The sequence below is a fragment of the Osmerus mordax genome, chromosome 28, assembly GCF_038355195.1.
Source record: "Osmerus mordax isolate fOsmMor3 chromosome 28, fOsmMor3.pri, whole genome shotgun sequence".
NCBI classification, from domain to species: domain Eukaryota; kingdom Metazoa; phylum Chordata; class Actinopteri; order Osmeriformes; family Osmeridae; genus Osmerus; species Osmerus mordax.
Window position 1 is genome coordinate 382,433 of NC_090077.1, and position 27,467 is coordinate 409,899.

Genomic DNA, 27,467 nt, shown 5'->3' on the forward strand with positions numbered 1-27,467 from the left:
GCTCACGGTTAAGAGGAGATGTACAGTGAGGGCGGGGTTTCGTCTCAAAGATAATTCTGGGCTAAATCAAATTTCCCCTCACGCAGCGGGGGCACGCAAGGTTTCCAATGTGCTGAGGATGACTGGGATGATGGTCATCGACACAGGCGTGTTTATCTGGATGTGACATCCCATCTTTTGGTTCATTCATTCGTTTTTTCTACAGTAGCCTACACGTCAGGTCGTTTCTGTGTAGCTTAGCTTTTATTTTTTCACGTCAACTGCATTGTCTTAACGGCGCAAGCTTGAACCATGTCGGAATCCGAGGATATGAACGAGTTCGCGAACATAGTCGAGCGGATAGAGAGAGGAGAGGTAAGTGAACTCGCGAGGGAGATGATTTATGGACATGTCAGGCGCAGTCTGCTGAGCGTCGCGCGCTGGCATCGGTCTGGAGGTTTGATCAAGGTGTGAAGCGGCGCCGTCTGTCTGGCGGGAGGATGGAGAGAAATGATTCTCGGATCTAGAGCATACGCGTATAATACATTTAAAATATGTTGATTTTAGAGTGGATGAGGGGCGACAACCTGTGGTGACAACCTCGAGATTTAATATCAAATATCCACTCGATAAAATGGTAATAAAGAATGTAATGACGTGAGTGGTTCACTGGGGGCGTGGAGGAATGAAATATGGAGGATTTTATGTAGTTAAGTAGCTTTCTCGCTTGAATTTATTTGCACAATATTATATTTTTGGGCTTTTTTCTTAGCTATTGTATTATCTTTTATAATATCTCTTTCTTTCTGTCTCTCTTTCTGTCTCTCATCCCTCTCTCTCTTTCTCTCTCTCTTTCTCTCTCTCTCTCTCTCTCTCTGTCTCTCTCTCTCCCTCTCTCTCTCTCTCTCTCTCTCTCTCTCTCTCACACACACACACACATTGGCCTAATTGTCCAAAGCGTAATTATTCATGAGCGTGTTTTATCAGACTATGTCAGGGGATAGAGGAAAACATCCAGCTGAAGGCTAGACTACTGCTCTTAAGAATACGGTAAATAAGTAAAGTGTAATCAGATCTTCAGCTAAGATACACCTAATTGTGAAAATGTATCCGACGTGTTACCCAGGAAATAACATAGGCATGTGCCAAGCTGATAGCATTGCCCCTATGTGATTGACAATCACATGACAATAAATAGCAGCGGCCTCGCGCAAGGGCCTTAACACATTGTTGTGAACCCTAAGTTTCGCTACAGTGGAACCCGATGCCGTATAGCCCTGCCTCCCTTTGAATACTCAGGACTGCAGCATTGTTCCTATGGAGATTTGAGCTATTCAACCCCGCCCTCTCCTGATCTAACTTGGCTCAACAGAAGCAGACAGCCGTTTCACTCCTGCTGATTCACGCCGCGGACCGATTCCACGGCGTCACGCTATTTCATTCATTGTCCACTCGCTCAAACCCACAAGCAATTTCGATTACGAACTTGCGCGACATACGTTTTTAGAAAATTGAATGCCATTGAGATATCATCATGTCTGTGATTTCGAGGCGAAGTTCTGTGGTAAGTCAAAGATGCGCTAAAACTTGAAATAAGTTCATAATTGTGGCAGAGCGTGTTCGACTGGCGTTCTCACGGAGAGTGCGGTGCTGATTCAACATTGTTGTTTGTATCGTGTTAGGTTACAATGTTTGTCGTTGGTGTTTCTGAATCATAGATTAAATATTGGAAAAAAACTTTACTTGATAACGTCAGCAGCGTTTTAATTACGTCCGGCATTGTATTGTAGGTCACAACAGGCTATATTTACATGAAGAGTTAACATGTTCTGTCAACATTGATTTGTCTGAACTTCTCTCTTCCTCTTCAACCAGTTCATTGTTTTAAAACAGTTGCTTGAAACTACAATTAGACAAAATTGCTGACCGTCAGTAAAAGGCTCAGCAAATCTCACCGCATGGCAACATGACCAACTGCACATCACAAGCTGAAACTTTAGTCAACATAGCCTATTGATTAGGCCATAGGTCGTTGATTGATTGAGTTTTAGATTGAGTTTTAGATTGTCAATGTTTTGAAACTAAGCCAACAAAATATAGAGTATGCACTTGACGGCTCTGTAAGCTGTATGTGATCCATAGGAACGCTGTCGACGAAAAGCAGTTTTTTTTAATCACGTTTTGATATACTTAATACGAGTATCCCCACCGTGCCGTTCTTCACAAAGGACGTCATTAACAAACCGAGCGATATGGATTTCCCCAGGCCCACTGTAACTGTATCCACTCTTCCGCAGGTTCCTATCAAGAACATCGAGCGGGAGCTCATCTGCCCCATATGCAAGGAGCTGTTCACGCACCCGCTCATCCTGCCCTGCCAGCACAGTGTCTGCCACAAGTGCGTGCGGGAGCTCCTCATGCTGAACCATGACGACTCCTTCGATGCGGGCTCCGAGTGCTCCAACCCGGGCAGCCCTCGCTCCAGGGTCCCCTCCCCCAGCATGGAGAGGCTGGACCGACTGGCGCGATCAGGTACGTCTCGGATGCGTCGGGCCAGTCACAACAGCCCCTTTGCGACCGGCGATGGCACGAGAAGGGGTAATATTTTTTTCAACGATGAATCCCAGTTGCTGAATTCATGATCACGTCATCTTGGGGATGATTTCAGCTTGAAAGCATGTACAGTCACAAAGGAAAGCTGGTTTTCGGGGCTTTTCATCAGGAAACAACCTCCCTTTTCTCTCAAGTGTACAACCATGTCATCTCATGATCCTGGTCTAAATTCTCCAATAGTGTCCACCCTCTCTTTGAATCCTGTCTGCCTGTCAGACAGGCCTCTTAGGTGTAGCCTAGGAGAGAAAGCTGACCAGCTCTCTCAAGTCCTGAGGGCTCCTGTCTGTTTCAACACTCTTGCAGACACAGGCTCCAAACATCCACTCACCAGCCCTGACTTGTGGACAGAGGGATTTGGAAGTTCTAAGTAGTTTCAAGCGGCTGATATTAACACTTCCCAATCCTCTTTTCAAAAATGAGGTTTTTGTACACATGGCTGAACAAAGCATAGTTATGATCCCCTTTTACAGCATTTAAAACGCTTACAAAATACCTGGAGTTGTTTTGGGGTGGTGTATTAACAAGGGGAGGTTGTCACAATATTATTTTGCTTTGCAATCCGTATGGCAGTGCTTGAGGGTTCAATGTTTAAACCCTGGCTGAGAATAGCACTAAGAGGCAGTGAAGACAAGGCTGGCCTTTCTGCTGCGGGCTAGGAGCGCTGTGCTGCACCGCTGCCCTCCTGCCCCGCTCCCCACTCTGCCTCGTCCACTCCACAGCCCCCTGAATGCCTCTTTCTTCACCTCCACAACCATCCACACAGTGGAAACTTTCAAACGCGCTGCCCAACAAACAAGTTCTGAGGTTCATTTGAGCGTAATATATATATGTAAAAAAAGTGTGTAGTCTCAAGTCATGAACTGGAGTTGTAGAAGGAGGGATTGTCGTTAGTCGGTGAGGTTTCTCTGTACCTTATCAGCAGATGAACTTGTTTTTAGTATCAAGCATGTCTAGGGAACCTAGGGACGGCACGAATGACATCACAGGCCCAAACAGAACCGCCTAATCTCTGATGTAATTCCCCGAAGGTTTAACCTCTGCTGATTGGCTGAGCGGAAGAGTAGTGGTGTTCATGGTGACGCAACCGTGTGGAATGAAGGAGGGATTAAATGAACAGAGATGAGGAATTGGAGGGCTATATTTGTCATTCCCAGAGGCTTGAAAAAGCTAACCAGGCTAGGCTGGGAGTTACAGGAGCCTGTTGTAGGTTGTACACCCCCTGCTGGGTTTAGGGGTTTCCAGTTGACTCCTGATGAGGGCTGATTTGGTACGGGATGCTTTGCCCCTCCTCCCGATTTGAATTACTTTGTTTATAAATGTTTTGGGCACTCAAAGAAGTGCTTCGGTTTCCGAAATTGCCTCGATTAGTGCAAAGCTTAGCTGCTGCTCTCATCACGAATCGACTGTTTTGGGAAATGCAATTAAAACGACAGCAAACCTGCACAATTCCTGCTCACACTCACAATTCAAGTTCCGCATCTCTTACGAAAAATCATTTCATCCGCTTCTTTTAGTTTTTAGTTGATTAACAATTTTTCTGATTGATTTACCCGTTCGCTGTGTCCGGCTGCTTGTTCACATTGGAAGTGTGTGTTTATCATTTTGTCTCTCTCCACAACGCTGTGCGTCACCTGTCGATGTGTGCGTCACCTGTCGATGTGTGCGTCACCTGTCGATGTGTGCACCTGTGACACTGCTTCCAGCCACGCTCAGACGGTCGTTCGGAGCCCGAGGTAGACGAGGATTCCATGTAATGAATAACTGTGGTAGTGAGTACGGCCTTTCTAGTTCCCCAGTGAACCACCCTGGCTCTACTCTACTGTACTCTACTGTACTCTACTCCCCGATTCTCCTCCAGCTGCTCCTCTACTCAGACACACTACTGATGACCCCCACGTCACCGCATCCTGCGTCTGCGATCTTACTAGCTGGTAGACTAGGGACCAGTTCCCTGGACTGGGATACAGATTCTGCCTACTTCTGGACTGAAGAAATCCGTTTTTAATGGAGATTATCCATTAAAAAAAAAAAATTTGTCCTTGAACAGGGTTAATTCTTTGTCTGGGGAATTGGTCTACATGTGGCATATAGACTTTGACGACGTCTACTGAGCAGCGAAGCTATTGAACAAACAGGCTGACGTCCCTCTGCAGTTTGTGTTGGACGTGTTCAGCCGGGGTTTGTTGTTTTATGAAGGGATGGTTCTTTGAGCCGTTAGTTTTCCATCATCCACACGTGCATGTCTTACAAAGTAGAGGAGAGAATAGGAGCAAAGCTTGGTGCTCTGTCTGCAGGGGAGGTGAGTCAGGAGGAGGAGGAGGGAGGGAGGGAGGCTTATTCAGGATGAGAGAAATGGGCATGGATGTTGCCTAGGAGTTGGGAATGAACAGGAATTTGTAATGCCTGGTTAATTTAGTCCTGGGAGAAACGGTCAGAGTGGGCGAGAGGGAGAGAGAGAGACCCAGGGAGAGAGTTGCCCTCCCATCTCTCTCTCTCCTCTCTCTCTCTCCTCTCTCTCTCTCCTCTCTGTATTGGAGATTCTCATGCTTTCAGCAGACTGTGAAAGCATGCAGAGTGGCTTTGTTCAGAGAGGAGGTCCTGTAGAGGAACTCATTTCTCTGTAACACTAACCGTTTGGGCACGCCAAGATTGTCTAAATCATTCCAGCGTTGTAGATGACATCCTGCCCCCTCTATCTCTGACCCAGACTGGTGTCCATGCCCGCAGGGCCAGCTGCCGCTGATCCCGTTCACCTATAATTCAGTTGGAAACACTCCTTGAAGTCACACGAAGAGGTGGAGATGGGCCGGGGAACTAGACTACTCCTCACCAAGACGGAACAGGAAGATGCAAAAAACACACTTGATGTTGAGTCAGTCAGGGAAGTGCTCAGTAGACGTTATCTAAGGAATGCCATGACGATGGTAGCTCTAGGACTTTCCTCTCACACCACTGCCAAAGTAGAGTCACCACAGCCCATCTAGACACACAGGTGCAGTCCATAATAATAAGAATAACAACAATATTGTGTTCAGCAGCTACATGTAGACAAAATGACATCATGGTATTGATCCTGTGACCTCTTATGTGTAGTAAAAGGCTCTACCTTTGAGCTGTAGCCCCCCCCCCCTGCCCCTGGCAGAAGCATCTCTCTCGCTGACCTTGATGGGACTCTACTATTGTGAAAGTAGGCTACTGATCGTGTTTAACATGGACAGATGGTAACCAACAGCAGGCAACAGTCCTTGACCTGCTCGCGGACCAGCTACGCTAGCCGTCCACATGGCAACCCCGCACGTCAGATTAGAACAACGGAACACAAAACGTCTCGACGTGGACAGATAATCCTCCGCGCCGCTCAAAATAGAACTCGGGCGTGCCGCTCGTCCGTGTGGGTTGGTGAGGGGGACAGATCAGGTTAGGGGTTTACACGGATGTTGAGAGTCTAGTTTCGGTTGATACTCTCACCGGATGAGGATGAGGAGGGGGTGGGGGGGGGCGGGGGCGGGGGCGGGGGGGAGGGGCAGGGGGGAGGGGCAGGGGGGGAGGTTGAGCGTGGCAGAATGAGCCGTAAACCTGCTCTGCCAAGTCCTGGCTGCTGGCTCAGTTTCGCTGACTCATCCTGTCGTGTTTACGATGTGGTTCTATAGGAGAGGTGCCCTCCCCCCTGCCCTCCTCCTCACCCCTGCCCCCCTCCTCACCCCTCCCTCCCTCTCACCCCTCCACTCCTCTCACCCCTCCCTCCCTTCCTCCCTCTCACCCCTCCTTCTCACCCCTCCACCCCTCCCTCCCTCTCACCCCTCCACTCCTGTCACCCCTCCCTCCCTCTCACCCCTCCACTCCTCTCACCCCTCCCTCCATTCTTCCCTCTCACCCCTCCAGCTGCCCTTGACAGCTCTCCCACACAGTACACTGTCCCCCTCCACCTCCCTCCTCCGGACAAGGACCAGCCACACCCCCGCACACCTGTGTTTACATCCCGTCTCCATGGTCACCCAGCGCTCCGTCCAATCACGTACCGCCGCATCGCTCCAACCTGCGGCCTGCCGTTCATCTGCATCACTGTCGCCGTCATCATCGCTCGTGCATCATCGTCACACACACACACACACACACGCACACGGGCAGTCATGCATTCCTGCAGCTAGACATGCCACAGTGCCCCCCCCCCCCTCCTAGCATGGCTCAGTCCCACACGCTTGCTCTCCCGTCACCGTGGACAACCTGTGTGTCAGTGCTGTGCTAGTGTGGTTGTTGTGGTTTTAGATTTGCATGTGATCCTACATCTGTGCCGTGTCGAGTGAGTGCTCGTGCCGTGTGTGTTTTGTGAATGCTCCTCTCCTCTAGGTAGTCTGGTAGAGTTTCTCTGCTTAACAAGCTCCCCTGTAGTGGAGTGTGTGTGGATACATTGAACTGGACAAATGACCTGCAAACGGAAACTTTATTTGCTGGTATCATTTCCTGGAAAGCAACCACTTTTTTTATCATATCTTTTTTCGTTGAAATTTGATATCTGTAATGCTGTCCTTTTCTGGTTGTGCTGTGGTTATACAAATATTTGGCTTTGTTCCTGATTTGTCATAGAATTTTATTTCCATTTCATCTCTGTCCAGCTCACTGTAAGCACCTTGGATATCCTCCTGGACGATAGAATCTCTGCCTGAAGGCCACGTTCCACTTTTGAACCATCTAACCTCCTCCTGTGTGTTTGTAGTAGACCGGCCACGTTCCAAACCTTTCAGCCTGCCCCCTGACTCTCCTTGGTGTCTTTCCTCCATGAGAGCGAATAGGCAAAAGCACAAGTGTTGTTTCCTCTTGTCTATCCAATCAAGTTCATGAACGAAAGGCGACCAGATAAGGAAAGCGCTCCCCCAGCAGGGTTGGAACGTGGCCTCGCTCCCTCCAGCCTCTTTATCGGTCATCTCAGACAAACAAACGCGAAAACCAAACTTGTCGTCTGCTGCACCAGGTTCCATCTCCTCCCCCGGCTGGAGGCGTGGCTCCGTGACCCCCAGGGTCACGACCTTCCCATGCCCCGGCTGCCAGCACGACATCGACCTGGGCGAGCGCGGCATCAGCATGCTGTTCCGGAACTTCACCCTGGAGAGCATCGTGGAGCGTTACAGGCAGGCGGCCCGCGCCGCCACGGCCATCGTCTGCAACATGTGCAAGCCCCCCGCACAGCAGGAGGCCACCAAGAGCTGCATGGACTGCAAGGCCAGCTACTGCAACGAGTGCTTCAAGCTACACCACCCCTGGGGCACGCCCAAGGCCCAGCACGAGTATGTGGGGCCCACCACCAACTTCAGACCCAAGGTAGAGGAGGACAGGGGGAGGGGAGGGGCTGGAGGGGGAGGGGAGGGGAGGGGGGGGAGACAGGGGGAAGGGAGGGGCTGCAGGGGGAGGGGAGGGGAGGGGGGGAGACAGGGAGGGGCTGGAGGGGGAGGGGAGGGGGGGAGACAGGGGGAAGGGAGGGGAGACAGGGGGAAGGGAGGGGCTGCAGGGGGAGGGGAAGGGGGGAGACAGGGGGAAGGGAGGGGCTGCAGGGGGAGGGGAGGGGAGGGGGGGAGACAGGGGGAAGGGAGGGGCTACAGGGGGAGGGGAGGGGGGGAAGAGGAGAGACAGGGGGAAGGGAGGGGCTGAAGGGGGGGATCATGTTGTTTTATCTGTTGAAGGTTGTCGACCTTGACGTCATTTTGAGCTCCAGGTTGTTTCTTGCTTTTATTGATTCATTGATGTTTCTGTCCGTGTTGCCTCTGGGCCTGACTAAAGACAGGAAGTGTTTTCACCGGGCCTGACTAGAGACAGGAAGTGATTTTACCGGGCCTGACTAGAGACAGGAAGTGATTTCACCGGGCCTGACTAGAGACAGGAAGTGATTTCACCGGGCCTGACTAGAGACAGGAAGTGTGTCTGACCTGTGTCTCCCCAGGTGCTGATGTGTCCGGAGCACGAGATGGAGAAGGTGAACATGTACTGTGAGGTGTGTCGGCGTCCTGTGTGCCACCTGTGCAAGCTGGGAGGGTCCCACGCCAGCCACAAGGTCACGTCCATGAGCAGCGCTTACAAGATACTCAAGGTAACCACACCCCCATCACGTGTGTGTGTGTGTGTGTGTGTGTGTGTGTGTGTGTGTGTGTGTGTGTGTGTGTGTGTGTGTGTGTGTGTGTGTGTGTGTGTGTGTGTGTGTGTGTGTGTGTGTGTGTGTGTGTGTGTGTGTGTGTGTGTGTGTGTGTGTGTGTGTGTGTGTGTGTGTGTGTGTGTGTGTGTGTGTGTGTGTGTGTGTGTGTGTGTGTGTGTGTGTGTGTGTGTGTGTGTGTGTGTGTGTGTGTGTGTGTGTGTGTGTGTGTGTGTGTGTGTGTGTGTGTGTGTGTGTGTGTGTGTGTGTGTGTGTGTGTGTGTGTGTGTGTGTGTGTGTGTGTGTGTGTGTGTGTGTGTGTGTGTGTGTGTGTGTGTGTGTGTGTGTGTGTGTGTGTGTGTGTGTGTGTGTGTGTGTGTGTGTGTGTGTGTGTGTGTGTGTGTGTGTGTGTGTGTGTGTGTGTGTGTGTGTGTGTGTGTGTGTGTGTGTGTGTGTGTGTGTGTGTGTGTGTGTGTGTGTGTGTGTGTGTGTGTGTGTGTGTGTGTGTGTGTGTGTGTGTGTGTGTGTGTGTGTGTGTGTGTGTGTGTGTGTGTGTGTGTGTGTGTGTTCAACAGCAAGCCGATTCAACCTAAAATGTCTACCTTGACCTGGAGGTCAATCAGCCAATCAGAGAAGGGCTGACTCGTGTCTCTCGCTGTAATCTGATAGGCCGGTGTAGACAAGGGACTGGGTCTCATCCATGTTTAACGACATTGTTTGTAGCTGCGCCGCAGTGCTAGGCCCATAGCGGTCCTACACAGGATGTACTACTGGATGTTGTGAGCAGAATGGTTTAGGATTTCTAGAATGATCCATCCAGATCTCTCTTTCTCTCTCCTCACCAATTCTGTTGTCCGCCCCCCCCTCTCCCTAACCCCAAACCTAACCCTTCCTCTGTTGTGATTGGTTAAACAGGAGAAGCTGGCCAAGAGTATTCATTACCTCATCAGCAAAGAGGAGCAGGTCAGGACTCAGATTACAGACCTGGAGGAGCTGATCCACCATACAGAGGTCAGTCGCTCGCCATGGCAACCGCCACTTCCTGTTCCGTCAAATGGGCATTGTCCACACATTGGACTCCGTGCTCTCATTGGCTGTTGTGCCCCCCCTGTTATTTGAGCTTGAAGAGTTTATGCATAAGTTATTCTAAATGCCCCCTTGTGGAAACCAAATGACTCCTTCGCACCCATCCGATTGGTTCTGGAGCCTAGCTAGGTGTACTGCATCCACTGTCTTGACAGGAAGTCATCAGAGCTGAGGAAAATATCAGTTCCTAACTGTATCAGCCCCTGGGACAATGGACCCATTCTGTCAGCTAATAAGGGAAGGTCACATAACCAAATCCATTCAGACGCAAACAAGGAAGTACATTTACATGATGGTCCGGAGGGAAATGATTCAACAGAAGGTGACTTTATTCTATGAATAGATTTTAATGTTCCTGCTCTCTGTGTACACGGTAAACCCTCTTTCCTCCACGGGGGGGGGGGGGGGGGGGGGGATTTGAGTGCGCTTTTCTTTCCCGCCGTGCGCCTCATCCTTTAGTGATGTCTGTTCAGATTCACCTCCTGGTCCTCGAGGAGGTTCAGATCTGTCTGACCTGCTTCCACCTCTGCCGGGTGGCCGGGTCTCGTACAGCAGAGCAACTCTTCAGTTGTTTTATAGTAACGATTCATCTGCGGAGTTTGTTTATATTTCCTCCTCAAGTGTGTCTCTGTTCTGTTCTCATCGGCTGCTGCATGTTTCAGTAGGTAGCAGCCTAGCAGGCACAGCTACCATGCCAAGGTTGTTCCCCTCATCTGGTGTTAACCCCTCTCCCTCCCGCCCCTCTCCCACCCGCCCCTCTTCCTCCCAGGACAACGGTCAGCTGGCTGAGAGGCAGGCCAACGAGCACTTTGAGCGTCTGTTTGAGACTCTGCAGGAGCGCAGGTCTGACATGCTGCGCAGCATCGAGCAGTCCCGCTCCCGCCGGCTGGGCCAGCTCCGGGGCCAGGTGGAGGAGTACCAGGGCATGCTGGAGAACAGCGGCCTGGTGGGATACGCCCAGGAGGTCCTGAAGGAGACGGACCAGTCCTGCTTCGTTCAGACGGCCAAGCAGCTTCATGTCAGGTCAGCAGCCAGATCTGAGGGTCTCTGTCTCTCTCTCTCTCTCTCTCTCTCTCTCTCTCTCTCTCTCTCTCTCTCTCTCTCTCTCTCTCTCTGTCTCTCTTATTGTTTCCCTCTTCTGTCCGTCTCTCAGTTCCCGTCTCTGTCTCTCTCTGTCTCTCTGTCTCTCTTTTTCTCTTATTGTTTCCCTCTTCTGTCCGTCTCTCAGTTCCCGTCTCTGTCTCTCTCTGTCTCTCCAAGTTCCTGTCTCTTTTTCTCATTGTTTCCCAGTTTTGTTCTCTCTCTCTCCTGGTCTGTCAGTTATTTTCAGTCTTTATCTACATCCCTCTCTTTGTCCTGTGTGATTTCTAAACAGAGGATTCATCGCCTGGTTATTTTAGCAAGGATAGGAATGAATCTTCTGAGCCTCAGAGCCGTAACCATGGACACGAGTGTGTTTGTAAAACTCTTAGGAGGTGTTATTAAGGACACAGAGGGCTGACGGCTCTCTGTGTCCTTTCTAAGCTACTTTCTTTCTCAGGTCTCTCTCCCGCTCCCTTTAAGCTACTCTCTCCCACTCCCTTTAAGCCGACTAATTGATCTCCATTAGCGGATCTGAATACTAAAGAACCACTTTTTTTGTTTTTACCGCCACGGCTCGACTTCCTGTTTGTCCGAGCGGGACTTCCTGTTTGACCTGCAGTGTTCTCTGCCCCTGTGATCTCCAGTGCATTGTGTACCACCTGAACATGCACAGTTAACACGTTCACATGTGTTGCTGTTTCCCACTGACCTCTGACCTCCCAGGATCCAGAAGGCATGCGAGTCCCTGAGGACCTTCCACCCCGCGGCCGAGCCGTCCTTTGATGAGTTTGTCCTGGACACGTCCAGGGAGGAGTCCCTGCTGAAGGAGATGTGCTTCGGAGGAGGTGAGGGGGGCATGTGGAAATGTGTGTGTGTGTGTGAAGATGGAAACAATTGAGTCAACTTCCGCTTTTTAAAAGCAAAGAGAAGCTGTGTGTTTGATGAGCTCTGTGATTAATCACATATATATATACACACACACACACACACACACACACACACACACACACACACACTACCCCGAACACCACACATACCAACATCACACACACAACCCCGCCTCACACACACCACCCTCACCCCCGGTTGGGTCACTTTCCCTGACCTCCTGACCTCTTCTGCAATAGGCCACTCCCGTCGCCAGAAGCAGCTCTCTAATTGGATAAGCCAGTTAGGCTCCTGTATACGGGGGGGATTTGGCACTGAGAGCATTGTGGGATTTGTTCCTGCTTCGCTGCTTCGCTGCTTCGCTGCCCCCCCCCCCCCTCTGAGTCAGCGCTCGCATCTGACACGACTGCAGCCCTGCCGTCCCGCGGCGTGGAAACAGAGGTGTTCTCGGTTCTCTACAGATGGAGATGGTATCACCGTGTTGAATCCCTGCTGCCTATCAGAATACTGGTCCCTTTTCTCCTCACTGTATTCTCCTTATCAGAAGTAGCAGCAGTGTTATCATGGTGTGGGTGGTGAGACCCAGGCCCTCTCCTCTGAGCTGGAGACGGGAGGCTGGAGGCTAAAGGCAGCCTCTCCTCGGTGGGGAAGGCTGCAGTCTCCTGTCAAGGTTTGCCAGCGATGCGGCAGTCTGGCTCTTGAGAGCGTCAGAGTAATGAACGTGAGAGTGTTTCTAATGGGAAATTCACCCAGCGCTTCCCTGCCGGAGGAGAGGGATGCTGGCTGATGTAGACCCCAGTGGAAATGAATGCTTTCAGAGATTAGGAGGAGGGAGAGGAGGCAGGGATGATGGGTGGAGGAGGAAGTTGCAGAAAGGATGAAAGCTGACTGGATTTATACACGTGTGTAATGGAACTGATGCTGCAGATGAGATAAACACTGTCCTCCTGTAGACCCGCGATACACACACACACACACACACACACACACACACACACACACACACACACACACACACACGCGCGCTAGCATCCCTCAGTGTTGACGCAGTGCACCCCAGTTAAAGGGCTGAGGTGTCAGACAGACCGAGGTTTGTCCTCCCTGCCCTCCCCAGGGTTGGTCGTGGCCTGGTCTCATGGCCAGAGACGGGGATAGAAAGCTTCTCTTTCTCCCTCCCTCCCTCCCCTCCCTCCCTCCCTCCCTCCCTCCCTCCCTCCCTCCCTCCCTCCCTCCCTCCCTCCCTCCCTCCCTCCCTCCCTCCCTCCCTCCCTCCCTCCCTCCCTCCCTCCCTCCCTCCCTCCCTCCCTCCCTCCCTCCCTCCCTCCCTCCCTCCCTCCCTCCGCCCTGCAGTAGCCTGTCAGGATCAATAGGCTTGTGTTTCTGAGAACGGGCTGGGTTATGGAGCGGCGGGCTGCTGTGCTAGCAGGTTTCCCCTCTCCTCCTCTGCCTCACCCTGGGCTCTCAGCTCTGGGCCCTTCCCTCAGAACCACCCCCACCTCACAACGGATCCTGGTTGGAGTCCACAGAACCAGGGCTGGGCTCGGGGGCAGGGGCGGGGCTGGGCTGGTGGTGTTGGTGATGAGAGAGGGACCTGGAGAGAGGACACTGGGAGGGAGAGGGGGGATTGGGGTAGATGGATGTGGGGAGAGCAGGGAGTAGGGTAAAACTGAGGTCAAAAGAGGGAGGGGGGTCAGGGTGGAGGAGTGCTGGAAGGAAAGAGAGAGGGGGAGGGGGGCAGGTTCAAGGCTAGGTGCTGACGAGAACCTGGGCTGTCTCCAGGGAGCAGAGGAGAGAGATGGAGGATAAGAGGAAGTGAGAGGGGAAGACGCCTCGGAGAGGAGGGGGGAGGGGGGGAGAGAGAGGGAGGGGGGGAGAGGGAGGGAGAGGGAGAGAGGGAGGGGGGGGGGAGTTGCAAAGTGCTTTTCCTGGCAGTGTGTGCCTTCCCCCCTCCTGCTGAGTCATTCCATCTATAGATCTGAGAGGAGAGGGAGGCTGGTCTGGAAACAGGCCAGCAGGAGCATTAACACAAACAGGGCATCGTCTCCTCAGGGCAGCACCACCACACAGCAGTGTCTAACAGACTGAAACTGGAGGGTTGTGAATGATCCCTCCCCCCCCATCCCGAGATCCTGACAACTGTCACCCTCTCACTTCCTCTTCTTTCTAAGAAGAACACTTTTTTTGATCTGCCTCTCCTTTTGATTTCACTTTCACATTGTTCTCCAGCTGAGAAATGTTTAGTCTCTGAATTAAATCAAATGTAAAAAAATTACCGTAAGTGATTCCAACTATGTCCATTCTCTCTGCCTCCCTCCCCCTCCAGTCCCCGACCCCCCGATGATCGACCTGTCTCAGAGCCGCGTGTACAACGAGGCCACGGTGTGCTGGCGTCTCCCGGACGACGCCCTGCCCACCGACCACCAGGTGGTGGAGTACCGGCGGCGCGGGGCGGAGGAGGGGGAGGGGGGGGAGGGGGGCAGCGGGCGCTGGAGCAGCACGGAGCGGGTGTACGGGACCAGCGCGGTGGTGTGTGACCTGGAGCCCGACAGTGTGTACTCCTTCAGGCTCCGCAGTTACAGGAACTCCCTCCACAGCCCCTACTGCCCCGAGGTCTCCTTCCACACGCCCCCCGCTCCTGGTAAGAAAGGGAGGGGGGTATTAATGTGGGAGTTTGTGGGGTAATGTGCCTTTAAAGTTGATCTCAAGGCCAGTAATTTGTTTTTAGTATCACTGGTGTTATTGAAGGAAGGCTGTTTTTACATTTACACATTTAGTCATTTAGCAGACGCTCTTATCCAAAGCGACTTACAGTAAGTACAGGGACATTCCCCCGAGGCAAGTAGGGTGAAGTGCCTTGCCCAAGGACACAACGTCAATTGACACGGCCGGGAATCGAACTGGCAACCTTCAGATTACTAGCCCGACTCCCTCACCGCTCGGCCATCTGGCTCCCTCTTACGGATCCCATGCAGGGGGTGTAGGTTTATCCCTCTATCCTGCAGCCCTCTGTCTGTCTGGGTGCTCAACACCCAGGGGGGGGGGGGAGATTACCCTGCAGAGACGGATGTCTTCTGATTCCACCCTCCTCTGAGAACGCTACGATAACACACGGCAGTTGGGAAGATTCTCTGAGCTGGTCCAGCGGTCATTTCATTCATGATTGTCTCTCTCCGGTCAGGGCTCTGATCTCTCTCTGATCTCTCTGTTCTCCGTGTCCAGGAACCACTGATCCAGTTAGTCTGTCTGTAGTTCCTCTGCTTCTCATTATGTTGCTCTGGAGAAGGGGGGGGGGCAAGAGAGGCTGGAGGAGGGGCGGGGCAGTATGAGGCTGGGGATCCGGTGCGGAGGCCAGAGTTCAGAGCAGGAAAGAAGGGGGCAGTGGGGGCAGGGTCTGGGACTCAGACCCAGAGAGAGAGGCCGACGCCGGGGCCGACGCCGGGGCCGACGCCAGGACCCAGATCCCCACATTCCTGGGTAGCGCTGGACGGAAGGGCTGGCCGCTGAACCACGGACGCTCCATGCGTTAGTAATGAGCTGGAATTCTGGGTCAGGGTGGAGAGAGGAGCGAGGGCCAGAGAGGGCCAGAGAGGGCCCCAGAGGGCCCCAGAGGGCCCCAGAGGGCCAGAGAGGGCCCCAGAGGGCCAGCCTGGCAGGGCCCTGACCGGTCCATTCCAGAATATTCTCGTGTTCTAGAACGTGGTATTCTACCTCCCAACATATCTATTCATAGAACGGTCGTTTATCACGACAAATAAAGAAATAAACCAGTCGGCTGATTCATTTTGGTGCAGGCAAACCCTCAGGATGACCGCTCATCGAGTGGAAGAGGGCGCAGAAACGTACATTTAATTTAACGTCCACGCTGTCCTCTGTGTTGTACTATAATGGCACATTGTGGCTGGGTGCACGTAATTACCTCCGACCAGAAGTGTGGCGTAATGATGGCTTGAGGCGTGTAGGGTATTTATAGACGCCCGTTAACACAGGGATGGGAGGCATGGTGATGACGATGATGGTGGTGGTGATGATGATGATGATGATAGCTGGGTTGTGTATAAGGTTTGACCTTCATTCCGATTCGATGACTGAGAGACAGAGAGGTTGTGTGTGTGGGGTTGTAAACGTGTGTGTGGTGGCACCCTCTAGTGGTGTGTGAGAGAAAGTGTGTAAACCTTCCCATCCGGTTTATCCCTTGATGTGCTCTGTCTTCCTTTTTTATATCTCATTCTTCCTGTTCTTTTATTTATATATATATATATTTGTACTCCTTTCTTGTCTTTCTGTATTCCATCTCATACTCCTCCTCCTTCCTCCGTCTCCCTCAGTGTTGGGCTTCCTGTTCAACGACAAGTGTGGCTTCAGCCCGGAGCGTCTGGCGCTGAGCAGGAGGAGGGACTCTGTGGAGAGCGTTGCGGGCGTGGCCTTCCTGCTGGCCGCAGAGCGTGTGCAGACGGGCAGCTACGTGTGTCTGGACTACATCATCGGGGACACGGGCATCTCTCAGGGACGCCACTACTGGGCCTTCCGCGTGGAGCCCACCTCCTACCTGGTCAAGGTGGGCGTGGCCTCCGACTCCAAGTTGCTGGAGTGGTTCCACAACCCTCGGGACACGAGCAGCCCAAGGTAGGGAGGGAGGGAGGTAGGGAGGGAGGGAGGGAGGGAGAATGGGGATCAAGCGCAGTGCTGTGTTCAAACTAAGCTTCTGGCGTAAGAGGCTAAGAATGACCCTGTAAACTGCTTATTCATTCACAAATCCTGGTTTCCTACTGGTTGACACAAACTGGCAAATTCCACTGTGTGTGTGTGATAGTTTATCACCCACATGAACCACAATTCATTAGGAACTAGTTGTGACTAGGTGACACTAAAGAGGAAAGGTACAGTAGGTTTACAGTAACCTCCCTCCCTCTCTCCCAGGTATGATCATGACAGTGGTCACGACAGTGGCAGCGAGGACACCTGCTACGACCTCACCCAGCCGTTCACCCTCCTCACGGTGGGCATGGGCAAGATCTTCATCCCCAAGGCCTCCCTCACCGCCCCCCCCCAACCCCACCTCCACCCCCAACGCCGCCGTCGTCGCCGGCGACCCCGGCGGTCGGGCCCTCCCCATGCCACAGCGCATCGGCGTGGGCCTGGACTACGAGGCTGGACGCGTGTCCTTCTACGACGGCGACACCATGAGGTGTCTTTATGAGCGGCAGGTGGATTGTTCCGGAACCATGTACCCGGCCTTCGGACTCATGGGTAGTGGGAGAATCCACCTGGAGGAGTTTGTCACCGCCAAGCGATTGGTCTACATGTGATGGGGTGGGGAGGTCTGATTGGTTTACATGTGATGGGGTGGGGAGGTTTGATTGCTCTACATGTGATTGGGTGCTGGGGGGAGGGGAGGGGAGGGCTGATTGGTCTACAGGCAGGCCAATCGGAGATGTGATCCCGCCCCGTTGTCATAGGGGAGGATGCTATTGGCCGGCACGTGTGACTGACGGGTGTTCTCGTCCTATGCGTGGCTCTGATCTGCACGTCAGCTAGTAGATCTGATCGAGCCAATCAGATGTGGGGTTTACTCTTTTCGTTAACGTCAACACCAAAGTCTCCTGATTAATTTTTTTAAACATCAGCCTTTTGAGCTTGTTTGTCTTGTTTTTTCACTAACTGATTTTATTAAGATACGTCTTCGGTACAGAGTCTGTAGCACCAACACAGATCCAGCAAGCTCCACCCAGGAGAGGTCCTTGTAGTCGCGGTTCAGTTCTCCACCTCTAGGTGCCTTTTCTCAGAGAAGTGGGTCAGCAAGCAGGGTGAGCTGGCGTCTGTAATCACCCTCGAGCAGCACTGAGGAAACAGGTCACACGGCAGACGGGGAGGGGGAGAAGCCTCCCGTCACAAACACACTTCATCTAGATGTTGTCCGGAAACGTCTTGATCACGCTAGCTTTTTTACTTTCAAACTGTAGTTCACACTTCACTCTTGCACATTTATTTCTTATTTTTTTACTTAGGTTCACAAATATGTCAGTGGCATCTTCAGCAGACACTTCAAACACAAGTTTCTCACTACCATCACACAGACACGTACACCTCGCACAAGTTGGTAGCCATCTTGGATCCAGGCGGCCATCTTGGATCCAGACGGCCATCTTGGATCCAATCACTGCCCAGCACTGAATGTTATCGTTTTATGTTTTATAGGCTTTTTTTTATTTCGCACAACGAATGTACACCTTCAGATTTCACTCAGACAGTGTCACCCAGTCTCACCAAGTGCTGCTCCCTGGTCTCTAGCAGAGCTCAGATGCTGTCCATCCACACTTCCTGTCCCCTGCGTTCGGCTGCAGGACGGTTGCACGCCACCGATGCTAAGCTGGCTACAGCTAACAGCTGTAGACGTTACGTAACTTGTTGACCTGCTTGAAACTTAAGATCAGATCAGAGCTTTTAAAGCTGGCAAGGGCGACCCGGGTCCCTCCTGGTCACTGATCCTGGGTTTCTGGAACAAGTTATCTTTCTCTCTCTGTGTCTTCTTATTGAGGGAAACGGTTATCTCTGTGTGTGTGTGGTTTCTCAGGTCTCTGGCTCTCTGGGCCTCACGCTACCTACCTCCAACCATCCCTGGTAACCCTGCACGCCCGCTCCCTCAGTCTGGTATGGTTTGCGTCGTTCTTGTAGCTTTAAACATCATATTTTATCATGATTTCCTGTATTATACATCAACCTTTCAAGATGCTCCGTGTCTGATGACAAGCTGACATTTCAACCTGATTTAAGGTCAATTTAAATGTCATGTACATAGCTGTAGCGTGATGTACCTTCTCTCTGACGCTGTGCATCTGTAGTGTTTCGTCAGTGAGTTTGTGTTTGCGGTGAACTTTGTCGGACTTCAAGGCTAAGGACTTGAGACTTTTTGGTTGGCATCGGTGGATTAATGATAAAACATAGTAATCGTACGTTGTTGGAGTGATCATGTGGGACTGTAAACCAAGGGAGAGTTAGAAAACGGCTCATGATATTGCCCTCTCTTTCTCTGTTTTTCCATTTGGGTGTTCTATCATTTTGTGTTGCATTTTTGAGTTTTTGTGGGAAAGTAAATGACTAGTTTTACAGTTCTTTTTTTGTTTAGTTTTGCTTCACAATGGGTGTGTATAATTATGTCTTTAGGAGTTGTTTATTGTTTCTACCAGTACACTGAACTTGGCTCTGTTACTGTTCCTATCAAACTGACTGTTGAAACACCTTAAAACAAGTCTATGTACTTCTTTCTAGCTGGTTGTTTTGTGTACCTATATCACAGAATGTATTGTTTATATGTAGGGACAAACAAACCGAATGTCTTGTCATCTGGGCGTTTTTTGTAACGTTAATTTTTTTTGCTCGTTCAGTATCCCGAGATCCTGAAATCACATGGGAAAAGCTGCGGCTCTGTATCTTGACAGTCCTTTGGTAGCGAAACGAAACTAGCGCTTCTTACGACAGCATGGCCTTGCTGAGCGGATGGAGGAGAAGGTCTCAGTAGTGAAAAGTAAAAACCAAAATTCTGCAGGCTCAAGCTAATCAATCAATCAAGCACTTTAGCCCATAGCATGTGAAGCCTCAATGCTCTACTAGTGTGCGTGTGTGTGTGTGTGTGTGTGTTTGGTGTGCAATATTAGACTGCATTACAGGCTGTGTAGGGTTGTGTCGTTCGGAGGACCGGGAGGGAAAATGTAACGTGTTTTCAGTGAGTGACGCTCATACGACTGTGAAAGACGGTGCTGTAACGCTGTACTATACGCTCATGTCTTTATTTGCTGTTCTGGGATTTCTATGAAATAAAATGGTAGTGTTTTTAACAACTTAACTGTGTTCTCTCTGGTTATTTATGACATCTCAGTGCCGGAGTTAGTTATGCAGTACATGCCGTGCAGTCCAATAGCCTAAAAGATGTTAGGATATGTGGTCTACTCCAACACTGGATTTTACATAAGGGGGTCAGGTGGCTGAGCGGTGAGGGAATCGGGCTAGTAATCTGAAGGTTGCCAGTTCGATTCCCAGCCGTGCGAACTGACGTTGTGTCCTTGGGCAAGGCACTTCACCCTACTTGCCTCGGGGGGAATGTCCCTGTACTTACTGTAAGTCGCTCTGGATAAGAGCGTCTGCTAAATGTAAATGTACATATTAAACAGGAACAACTGATAGTCAGTTTTAATTTGATGTAATTCCCATCACGAAACTGGACTAGACAGCAGTTACAGTCAATAGGCTTAATGGTAATCTAGGTTCTACATCTGTATCAGTGTATCAGTGTATCGTTTCAGAGGTTAGGGGAAACGACTATGCCTTACACACCAGGAATTCAAATGACCAGTCTGTATCCCTTTTTCATTGAGTGTAATGTCATAATGTAAATGTGGTTTATTGATTACAGTGTTGCCATGCACATTCAGCAAAATATGGCATATTCACTGAGGGGTAATGAAATAAAATTCCAACCAAGAGGAGAATAAAGGTCAGCTTACCATACCGTCAACAAGCTGCTCTCTAAAGTCTAAGTGGCTGTTTGTCGATAGCAGGTTACCCATGAGGCCAACTTGAAAAAGTCACAGACTGACAGACAAAAAAAAAAGTTTAGAATTCTCAAATGTCAGATCTCAGCTAGAAAGTAACATTTGTCGACAGCTGTGTAATAGGTTAGTAGCCTACTATTTTATTTACTACGCTAACAATATCTTGATAGTTACTTTATAGAATACATTGTCATTCCACATTGGCTTCAATCATAAGGTACCTCTAAATGGAATACCCTACCAGATGGACTAAGAGCCTCTTTATCTGTTAAACACTAGTGAAGTATTGACTGTATTTATGGTACATTCGTTTTTTAGTTCAGTTGAAGTTGCCTGCAGTTGGTCCTCCTTACCTGCTCGAGGATGCTGTGTTGCCATGGATAGAAGCTGGAGGAGGAGGAGGGACGCTCGTGGCCTGCAACACGGAAGAGACTCGGGGAGCGAGACTCCACGTCATTGAGGTGTATTTGAGCTACACGTAACTGTAGCCTGCGACTGCACAACGCGTTACAACTAGACAATTTATCATGGTTACAAATATCTGAGAATCATATCTGTTTCAGTTTGACGTTGTATGAATAGTAACCGACTAGATTAATCTTTCGCGGACGCGGACCGGAAAGAAGACATTGGAATTCCGTTGAAGAAGGTAATGCAATCGGGCTAGGCTGTAACACACCGGCTCCTTCTCTTGCACCTTGCTCAGCTAAAAACACACTGCACACGAAACATAATTTGGCAACTTATCTATTTTAGTATTGCTGGATAGAGATTACATTTTTGTGTCATTCGTCACTGCAATGCCGTCCAGTCAATAGAGAAATGGTCATATTAGCATACTAGCTCGCTCGCTCCGGGGAGTCCGACATCATTGTTGACGATTCGTTTGACAGCTGCACGCCAGAGAGCTACAACCTGCAGACTGGAGACGAATATACAATGAAGCGACATTGTTACTGCAGCAACATGGCCTCTATGCGTGGTTTTGTTAGTTTGTAGCTGGCAACATTAACATGCATTAACGTTACAGTAGCTGTAGCCTTAATATGGACTGTAACAACAACACTTGTGGATAGCATACTCGCATACCAGGCTAGTAATGCTATCGTGCTGGCTTTACATAGCATCATTCATTGTTCAGATTTAGTCGTAGCCTGTGTTTAGGATTGCCTGACGATAGGATATATGTTACCCCAGAGAGCCTACAATGGTAGGGACTTTCACAGAAGATTTGAAATGTCTGTCCATACATAATTAGTAACTCAAGCAGTAACACGCAGAACGGCGCGGTGCTTTTGGGTTGAGCGTGTTGTTATGTGTGTCGCGCCAGACGTGGAATACCTGTCTTTAGGGAAACACCCAAAACAGGGTCAGTCAGTCACACACACTCCCTAACACACCTTTACACACCCTGGCTCTTTCATCAATGGCACAAATAGTATCAGAATTATGTGTGTACTTCTAATGTATTTCTAGGGTGAGTTATTAGGAGTGTTGGGATGTGCAACTCGGGGATTAACAATAAATTTCAGTTAAATTCAGTGAATTAGTTAAGCTTGATTAAATCTTCCACTTTGATAACAGTGCAAAGATATATAGCTATTTTCCTAATATCCTTCACTGATATTAATGTTAGCATATTTAAACTGTAAATATAAGATAGACCGAGATCAGTTGGCCTGTGTTTGACTCGTTTCTCATATCCAGAAGTTATTGGACGTCATGATATGCTATGAATCAAGGCCTTGTGTTTCTACTGTAGTCTTTGGAAGCTGTGTCAACAATCTTATCGTTAGTTCTGAATTTAGTAGATTGTGAAACAGACTTTCAGGGTATTGCCACCAGTGTAATAACATAACTGAACCAGCCGTGTACAATAATATAACGTGGATGTTTTTATACGGTACATGTTGTATTTATTCTTCTTTGTAAGTATAGGAAACAATAACTTCTTAAACGCCTTGAAATCTCAAGGTGTTTCTCTGAAGGACTTTGTTCTTTTGTAAGGCCGCAATCAGTCACATATTAAGAGAACATCACTCTCTCTGTGTCTGTTTCTGAAAAAGTGAAATGACTGGAACCTCAAAGTGAAACGATCTTATCTTGAACAGGTATGAGACACAGAGACACTGGTAGGATTGTCTGTCTTGTGACATAAAGGTAACCTTTTCATAGATATGACTACTGGTTTAAATGCTGTACGTGACTGTGGCATATTGATTAAATGAATACGTTACATTAAGAAAGGGTTACAGCTTAGGCCCGGTGTGGTCAGAATCTGTTCTGACTGACTGTTCTGACTGACTGTTCTTCTGAGCGACTATCTGTTTTGACTGACTGTTCTGATTGATTGATTGACTGACTGTTCTTCTGAGCGACTATCTGTTTTGACTGACTGTTCTGATTGATTGACTGACTGTTCTTCTGAGCGACTATCTGTTTTGACTGACTGTTCTGATTGATTGATTGATTGACTGTTCTTCTGAGCGACTATCTGTTTTGACTGACTGTTCTGATTGATTGACTGACTGAGTGACTGACTGTTCTTCTGAGCGACTATCTGTTTTGACTGACTGTTCTGATTGATTGACTGACTGAGTGACTGACTGTTCTTCTGAGCGACTATCTGTTTTGACTGACCGTTCTGATTGATTGATTGATTGACTGTTCTTCTGAGCGACTATCTGTTTTGACTGACTGTTCTGATTGATTGACTGACTGTTCTTCTGAGCGACTATCTGTTTTGACTGACTGTTCTGATTGACTGTTCTGACCGACTCTGCCGCCTGTTGTTCCAGAGTCCCCCCCTCTCCCTCGTGCCTGATGGGCGAGTCCGGCTCTCGCCGCTCCACCCTCGTGTCCCGGCTGCCCATCTTCCGCCGGAGCTCCAGCAAGCGGCAGGACTCGCTGCCCTCCTCGCCCTCTTCCGGTGGCGTGGGCAACGGTGTCCACTCCGCCTCGCCCTCCAGCACCAACTCCAGCTCCAGCAGCACGGGCAAGCGCCGCAGCCTGTTCCGCGCGCCCTCGCTCAGCTTCAAGAGGAGCAGCGAGCCACGCCCGCAGCCCCCGCTGGGAAGCCCCGCCCCCGAGGGCGCCGCGCCGGAGACGGACGCAAACGGCAACCAATCGCAGCAGCAGGCACAAGATGGCATTCGTACTAAGACGCGCCATTCGTTCGGTTTCGGGGTGCACCGCCACAAGAAGATCACCCGCTCGCAGACCGAGGACTTCGACAAGGCGTCCTCGGGATCCTCGTCCAATCGGAACAACGTGTTCATCAACTGCATCAGCTCGGGAACCAATGAGGGCGACGACTCCGGTTTCCAGGACGACTACAGCGCCAGCAAACGCTCCAAGAAGAAGCAGCTGCTGCCAAAGTCCTTCTCCGCTCACCAGCGCTTCTCCAGGAACCCGGAGCCCTGCCGGCCCCCGGAGGTGAGCGTGGCCCCCCCCACGCAGGGCTCCACCCCGGGGTCCTGGGCCGGGGAGCTGCTGGGGGGCCGGCAGCTCCCTCCAGTCCCCCATCCTGTCTGAGGACCGCACCACTGCCGTCACACCCTCCGAGTTCATCCCCATCACCGAGGACTCGGTGTCGGAGGCGGACGCCCTCCCCGCCCCCAGCCCCAGCCCCGGCCTCGCCCCTGTCCTCTCCCCCGCCCCCGCCTCACCCCCGCCCCCTGCGGAGACCCTCAGCCAGGTGGTGTCCTCCTCCCAGGCGTTCTTCACGCCGGCCCAGTCGGCGGTGGAGAAAGCCACCCTGCCGGATGCTGCCAACAACACGGACTACGAGACGGCCGTGTCCCTGTCAGAGCCGGACACGGAGACCACCGTGCCCCCGCCCCCCGCCCCAGCAGTCCCAGGAAGAGAGGGAGGAGAGGAGGGAGGAGAGGAGGGAAGCCAGGGATGATGTGGAGGAGGGGGAGGGCGGGGGGGAGGGAGGGGGGGAGGGCGAGGGGGAGCGTGTGGCGGACGGGGCGAGGGGGGCGCAGGCGGAGACCAGCGAGAGCGAGGGAGGGGGGCCGACCAGGAGCGGGGAGTGTCACTCTAACCCGGAGCAGTCGGACCGGAGGTACAAGAACATCCTCTCTGTCCAGGAAGCTGGGAGAGGAGGACCCTGCTGTGGGAGACACGAGCCCAGGTCCTCCCACCTCAGGAAGCCCCACACAGGTAGGCAAACCGCGGGGGTCAGGGGTCATACTGGGTCATGATGGGAACCAGGTTCAGGGCTGGGTACCTGGCTTGTTTGGGAGCTAGGCCGCACTGCTGGGTGTACGGGGTGCTGCTGTAGGTGCTGGGTGTAGTGGGTGCTGCTGTAGGTGCTGGGTGTAGTGGGTGCTGCTGTAGGTGCTGGGTGTAGTGGGTGCTGCTGTAGGTGCTGGGTGTAGTGGGTGCTGTTGTAGGTGCTGGGTGTACGGGGTGCTGCTGTAGGCGCTGGGTGTACGGGGTGCTGCTGTAGGTGCTGGGTGTAGTGGGTGCTGCTGTAGGCGCTGGGTGTACGGGGTGCTGCTGTAGGCGCTGGGTGTAGTGGGTGCTGCTGTAGGCGCTGGGTGTACGGGGTGCTGCTGTAGGTGCTGGGTGTAGTGGGTGCTGCTGTAGGCGCTGGGTGTAGTGGGTGCTGCTGTAGGTGCTGGGTGTACGGGGTGCTGCTGTAGGTGCTGGGTGTAGTGGGTGCTGCTGTAGGTGCTGGGTGTAGTGGGTGCTGCTGTAGGTGCTGGGTGTAGTGGGTGCTGCTGTAGGTGCTGGGTGTAGTGGGTGCTGCTGTAGGTGCTGGGTGTAGTGGGTGCTGCTGTAGGTGCTGGGTGTAGTGGGTGCTGCTGTAGGTGCTGGGTGTAGTGGGTGCTGCTGTAGGCGCTGGGTGTACGGGGTGCTGCTGTAGGTGCTGGGTGTAGTGGGTGCTGCTGTAGGTGCTGGGTGTAGTGGGTGCTGCTGTAGGTGCTGGGTGTAGTGGGTGCTGCTGTAGGTGCTGGGTGTAGTGGGTGCTGCTGTAGGCGCTGGGTGTACGGGGTGCTGCTGTAGGTGCTGGGTGTAGTGGGTGCTGCTGTAGGTGCTGGGTGTAGTGGGTGCTGCTGTAGGCGCTGGGTGTACGGGGTGCTGCTGTAGGTGCTGGGTGTAGTGGGTGCTGCTGTAGGCGCTGGGTGTAGTGGGTGCTGCTGTAGGTGCTGGGTGTAGTGGGTGCTGCTGTAGGCGCTGGGTGTACGGGGTGCTGCTGTAGGCGCTGGGTGTACGGGGTGCTGCTGTAGGCGCTGGGTGTACGGGGTGCTGCTGTAGGTGCTGGGTGTAGTGGGTGCTGCTGTAGGTGCTGGGTGTAGTGGGTGCTGCTGTAGGTGCTGGGTGTACGGGGTGCTGCTGTAGGTGCTGGGTGTAGTGGGTGCTGCTGTAGGCGCTGGGTGTACGGGGTGCTGCTGTAGGCGCTGGGTGTACGGGGTGCTGCTGTAGGCGCTGGGTGTACGGGGTGCTGCTGTAGGTGCTGGGTGTAGTGGGTGCTGCTGTAGGTGCTGGGTGTAGTGGGTGCTGCTGTAGGTGCTGGGTGTACGGGGTGCTGCTGTAGGTGCTGGGTGTAGTGGGTGCTGCTGTAGGCGCTGGGTGTACGGGGTGCTGCTGTAGGCGCTGGGTGTACGGGGTGCTGCTGTAGGCGCTGGGTGTACGGGGTGCTGCTGTAGGTGCTGGGTGTACGGGGTGCTGCTGTAGGCGCTGGGTGTACGGGGTGCTGCTGTAGGCGCTGGGTGTACGGGGTGCTGCTGTAGGTGCTGGGTGTACGGGGTGCTGCTGTAGGTGCTGGGTGTACGGGGTACTGCTGTAGGTGCTGGGTGTACGGGGTGCTGCTGTAGGTGCTGGGTGTACGGGGTGCTGCTGTAGGTGCTGGGTGTACGGGGTGCTGCTGTAGGTGCTGGGTGTACGGGGTGCTGCTGTAGGTGCTGGGTGTACGGGGTACTGCTGTAGGCGCTGGGTGTACGGGGTGCTGCTGTAGGCGCTGGGTGTAGGGAGCAAACTAGAGTGTGTTTCTAGTTACCGCCAGCAAAGACACATCCTGTATTTGAGGTTTGTATTTGCTGTCTGTCAGACAGTGGGTCTTTTAATGTTGTCTGGTTTAAGTGACTGAACGAGGAAGTATTATAACCAAACTCACGTAGCCTGGTTTGTACAGAACAGTTTGATATCTCTACAGCAGTTCCTCTTCCAGTCTCCAGAATACAGTTTCAATCACCAGTTCCTCTTGCTGTGTACACTTTGTATCCAACAGTGTAACATTGGTCTAGAAATGTAGCGGAGTTGGCTAGTCTACATTATATCTTAGTCTAATAATTAAGATTGTCTGTATTGTATATAAGTGTCATAAATAACTCCAGGGATTTTCTATATGGTGTTTAAATGTGATAAATAACTCTATGGATTAGAAGAACTGTACGTACTAGAAGATTACCCTCTGGCTATGTATTTTAGAAAATTCCTAAGCGTGATTCCTAGTCGCTCAGCTGTCAGACCTCTAAATGCTTCTTTTTAAACACTCCGTCACCTCAGGCTGCTGTCAGACGCCGCTCAGCCTGCTGAGAAGAATGTGACGTCTGGGACTGCATGCTCAGACCAGACACAAACAGACATTAACTCCGTTTACAGTCAATACACTGAGGAGTTTTTTGGGGGCTTTCCGGCTAGTTGAAGAGTTTGCTTAACTGGCTGTGTAGGACAGCGGGCACGCTAGCGTCACAGGCAGCGTGTTCCTACGGGCACGCTAGCCTCACAAGCGGCGTGTTCCTGTTCAGTCCTGTCTAATTCCAGTCAGTTAACGCCATGCCGTCGGTTACTGGAAAATAACTTGAAACAAAGCCAAGAAGCATTTGTTCGCTAACGATCACAGAGTGCCCTTGTTGCTCAAGCCCTTTGAAATACCTCGTTCTGGATGCCTTCCAGAGGAGAAGCGGAAACAGAGTATTGATTAACATCTGTTAGGTTTTTAACCACCTTGTTGATCAAATAAACTAAACACACAAGAGATACCAACAGGCAGGACTAGGGAACATTTTTACGACACTAATTTTGCCCATGGGAATAAATCAAGTATTTCGTGCAGTGTACTGTTCTCGGGATGATCAAAGGCGAGAATAAGGGTGTAATTAGTGCGTGCGTGTTAATGTGTGTGTATTGGTGTGTGTGTG

At 51.6% G+C, this 27,467-nt stretch overlaps 2 protein-coding genes across 2 annotated transcripts; both read left to right on the forward strand.

Annotated features, from left to right (window-relative positions):
* Positions 1-248: 248 nt before the first annotated feature.
* On the forward strand, positions 249-17,073 carry trim36 (tripartite motif containing 36). The gene is given in 11 exon segments (XM_067231294.1): positions 249-354; positions 2,277-2,511; positions 7,562-7,908; positions 8,525-8,671; positions 9,626-9,721; positions 10,566-10,819; positions 11,603-11,724; positions 14,091-14,405; positions 16,093-16,390; positions 16,685-16,808; positions 16,810-17,073. Coding segments are annotated over 11 exon segments (2,265 nt in total). The 5' UTR covers positions 249-291.
* A 6,052-nt stretch (positions 17,074-23,125) lies between these two features.
* On the forward strand, positions 23,126-24,521 carry ccser1 (coiled-coil serine-rich protein 1). The gene is given in 3 exon segments (XM_067230920.1): positions 23,126-23,808; positions 23,810-24,139; positions 24,141-24,521. Coding segments are annotated over 3 exon segments (1,383 nt in total). The 5' UTR covers positions 23,126-23,136.
* Positions 24,522-27,467: the final 2,946 nt, after the last annotated feature.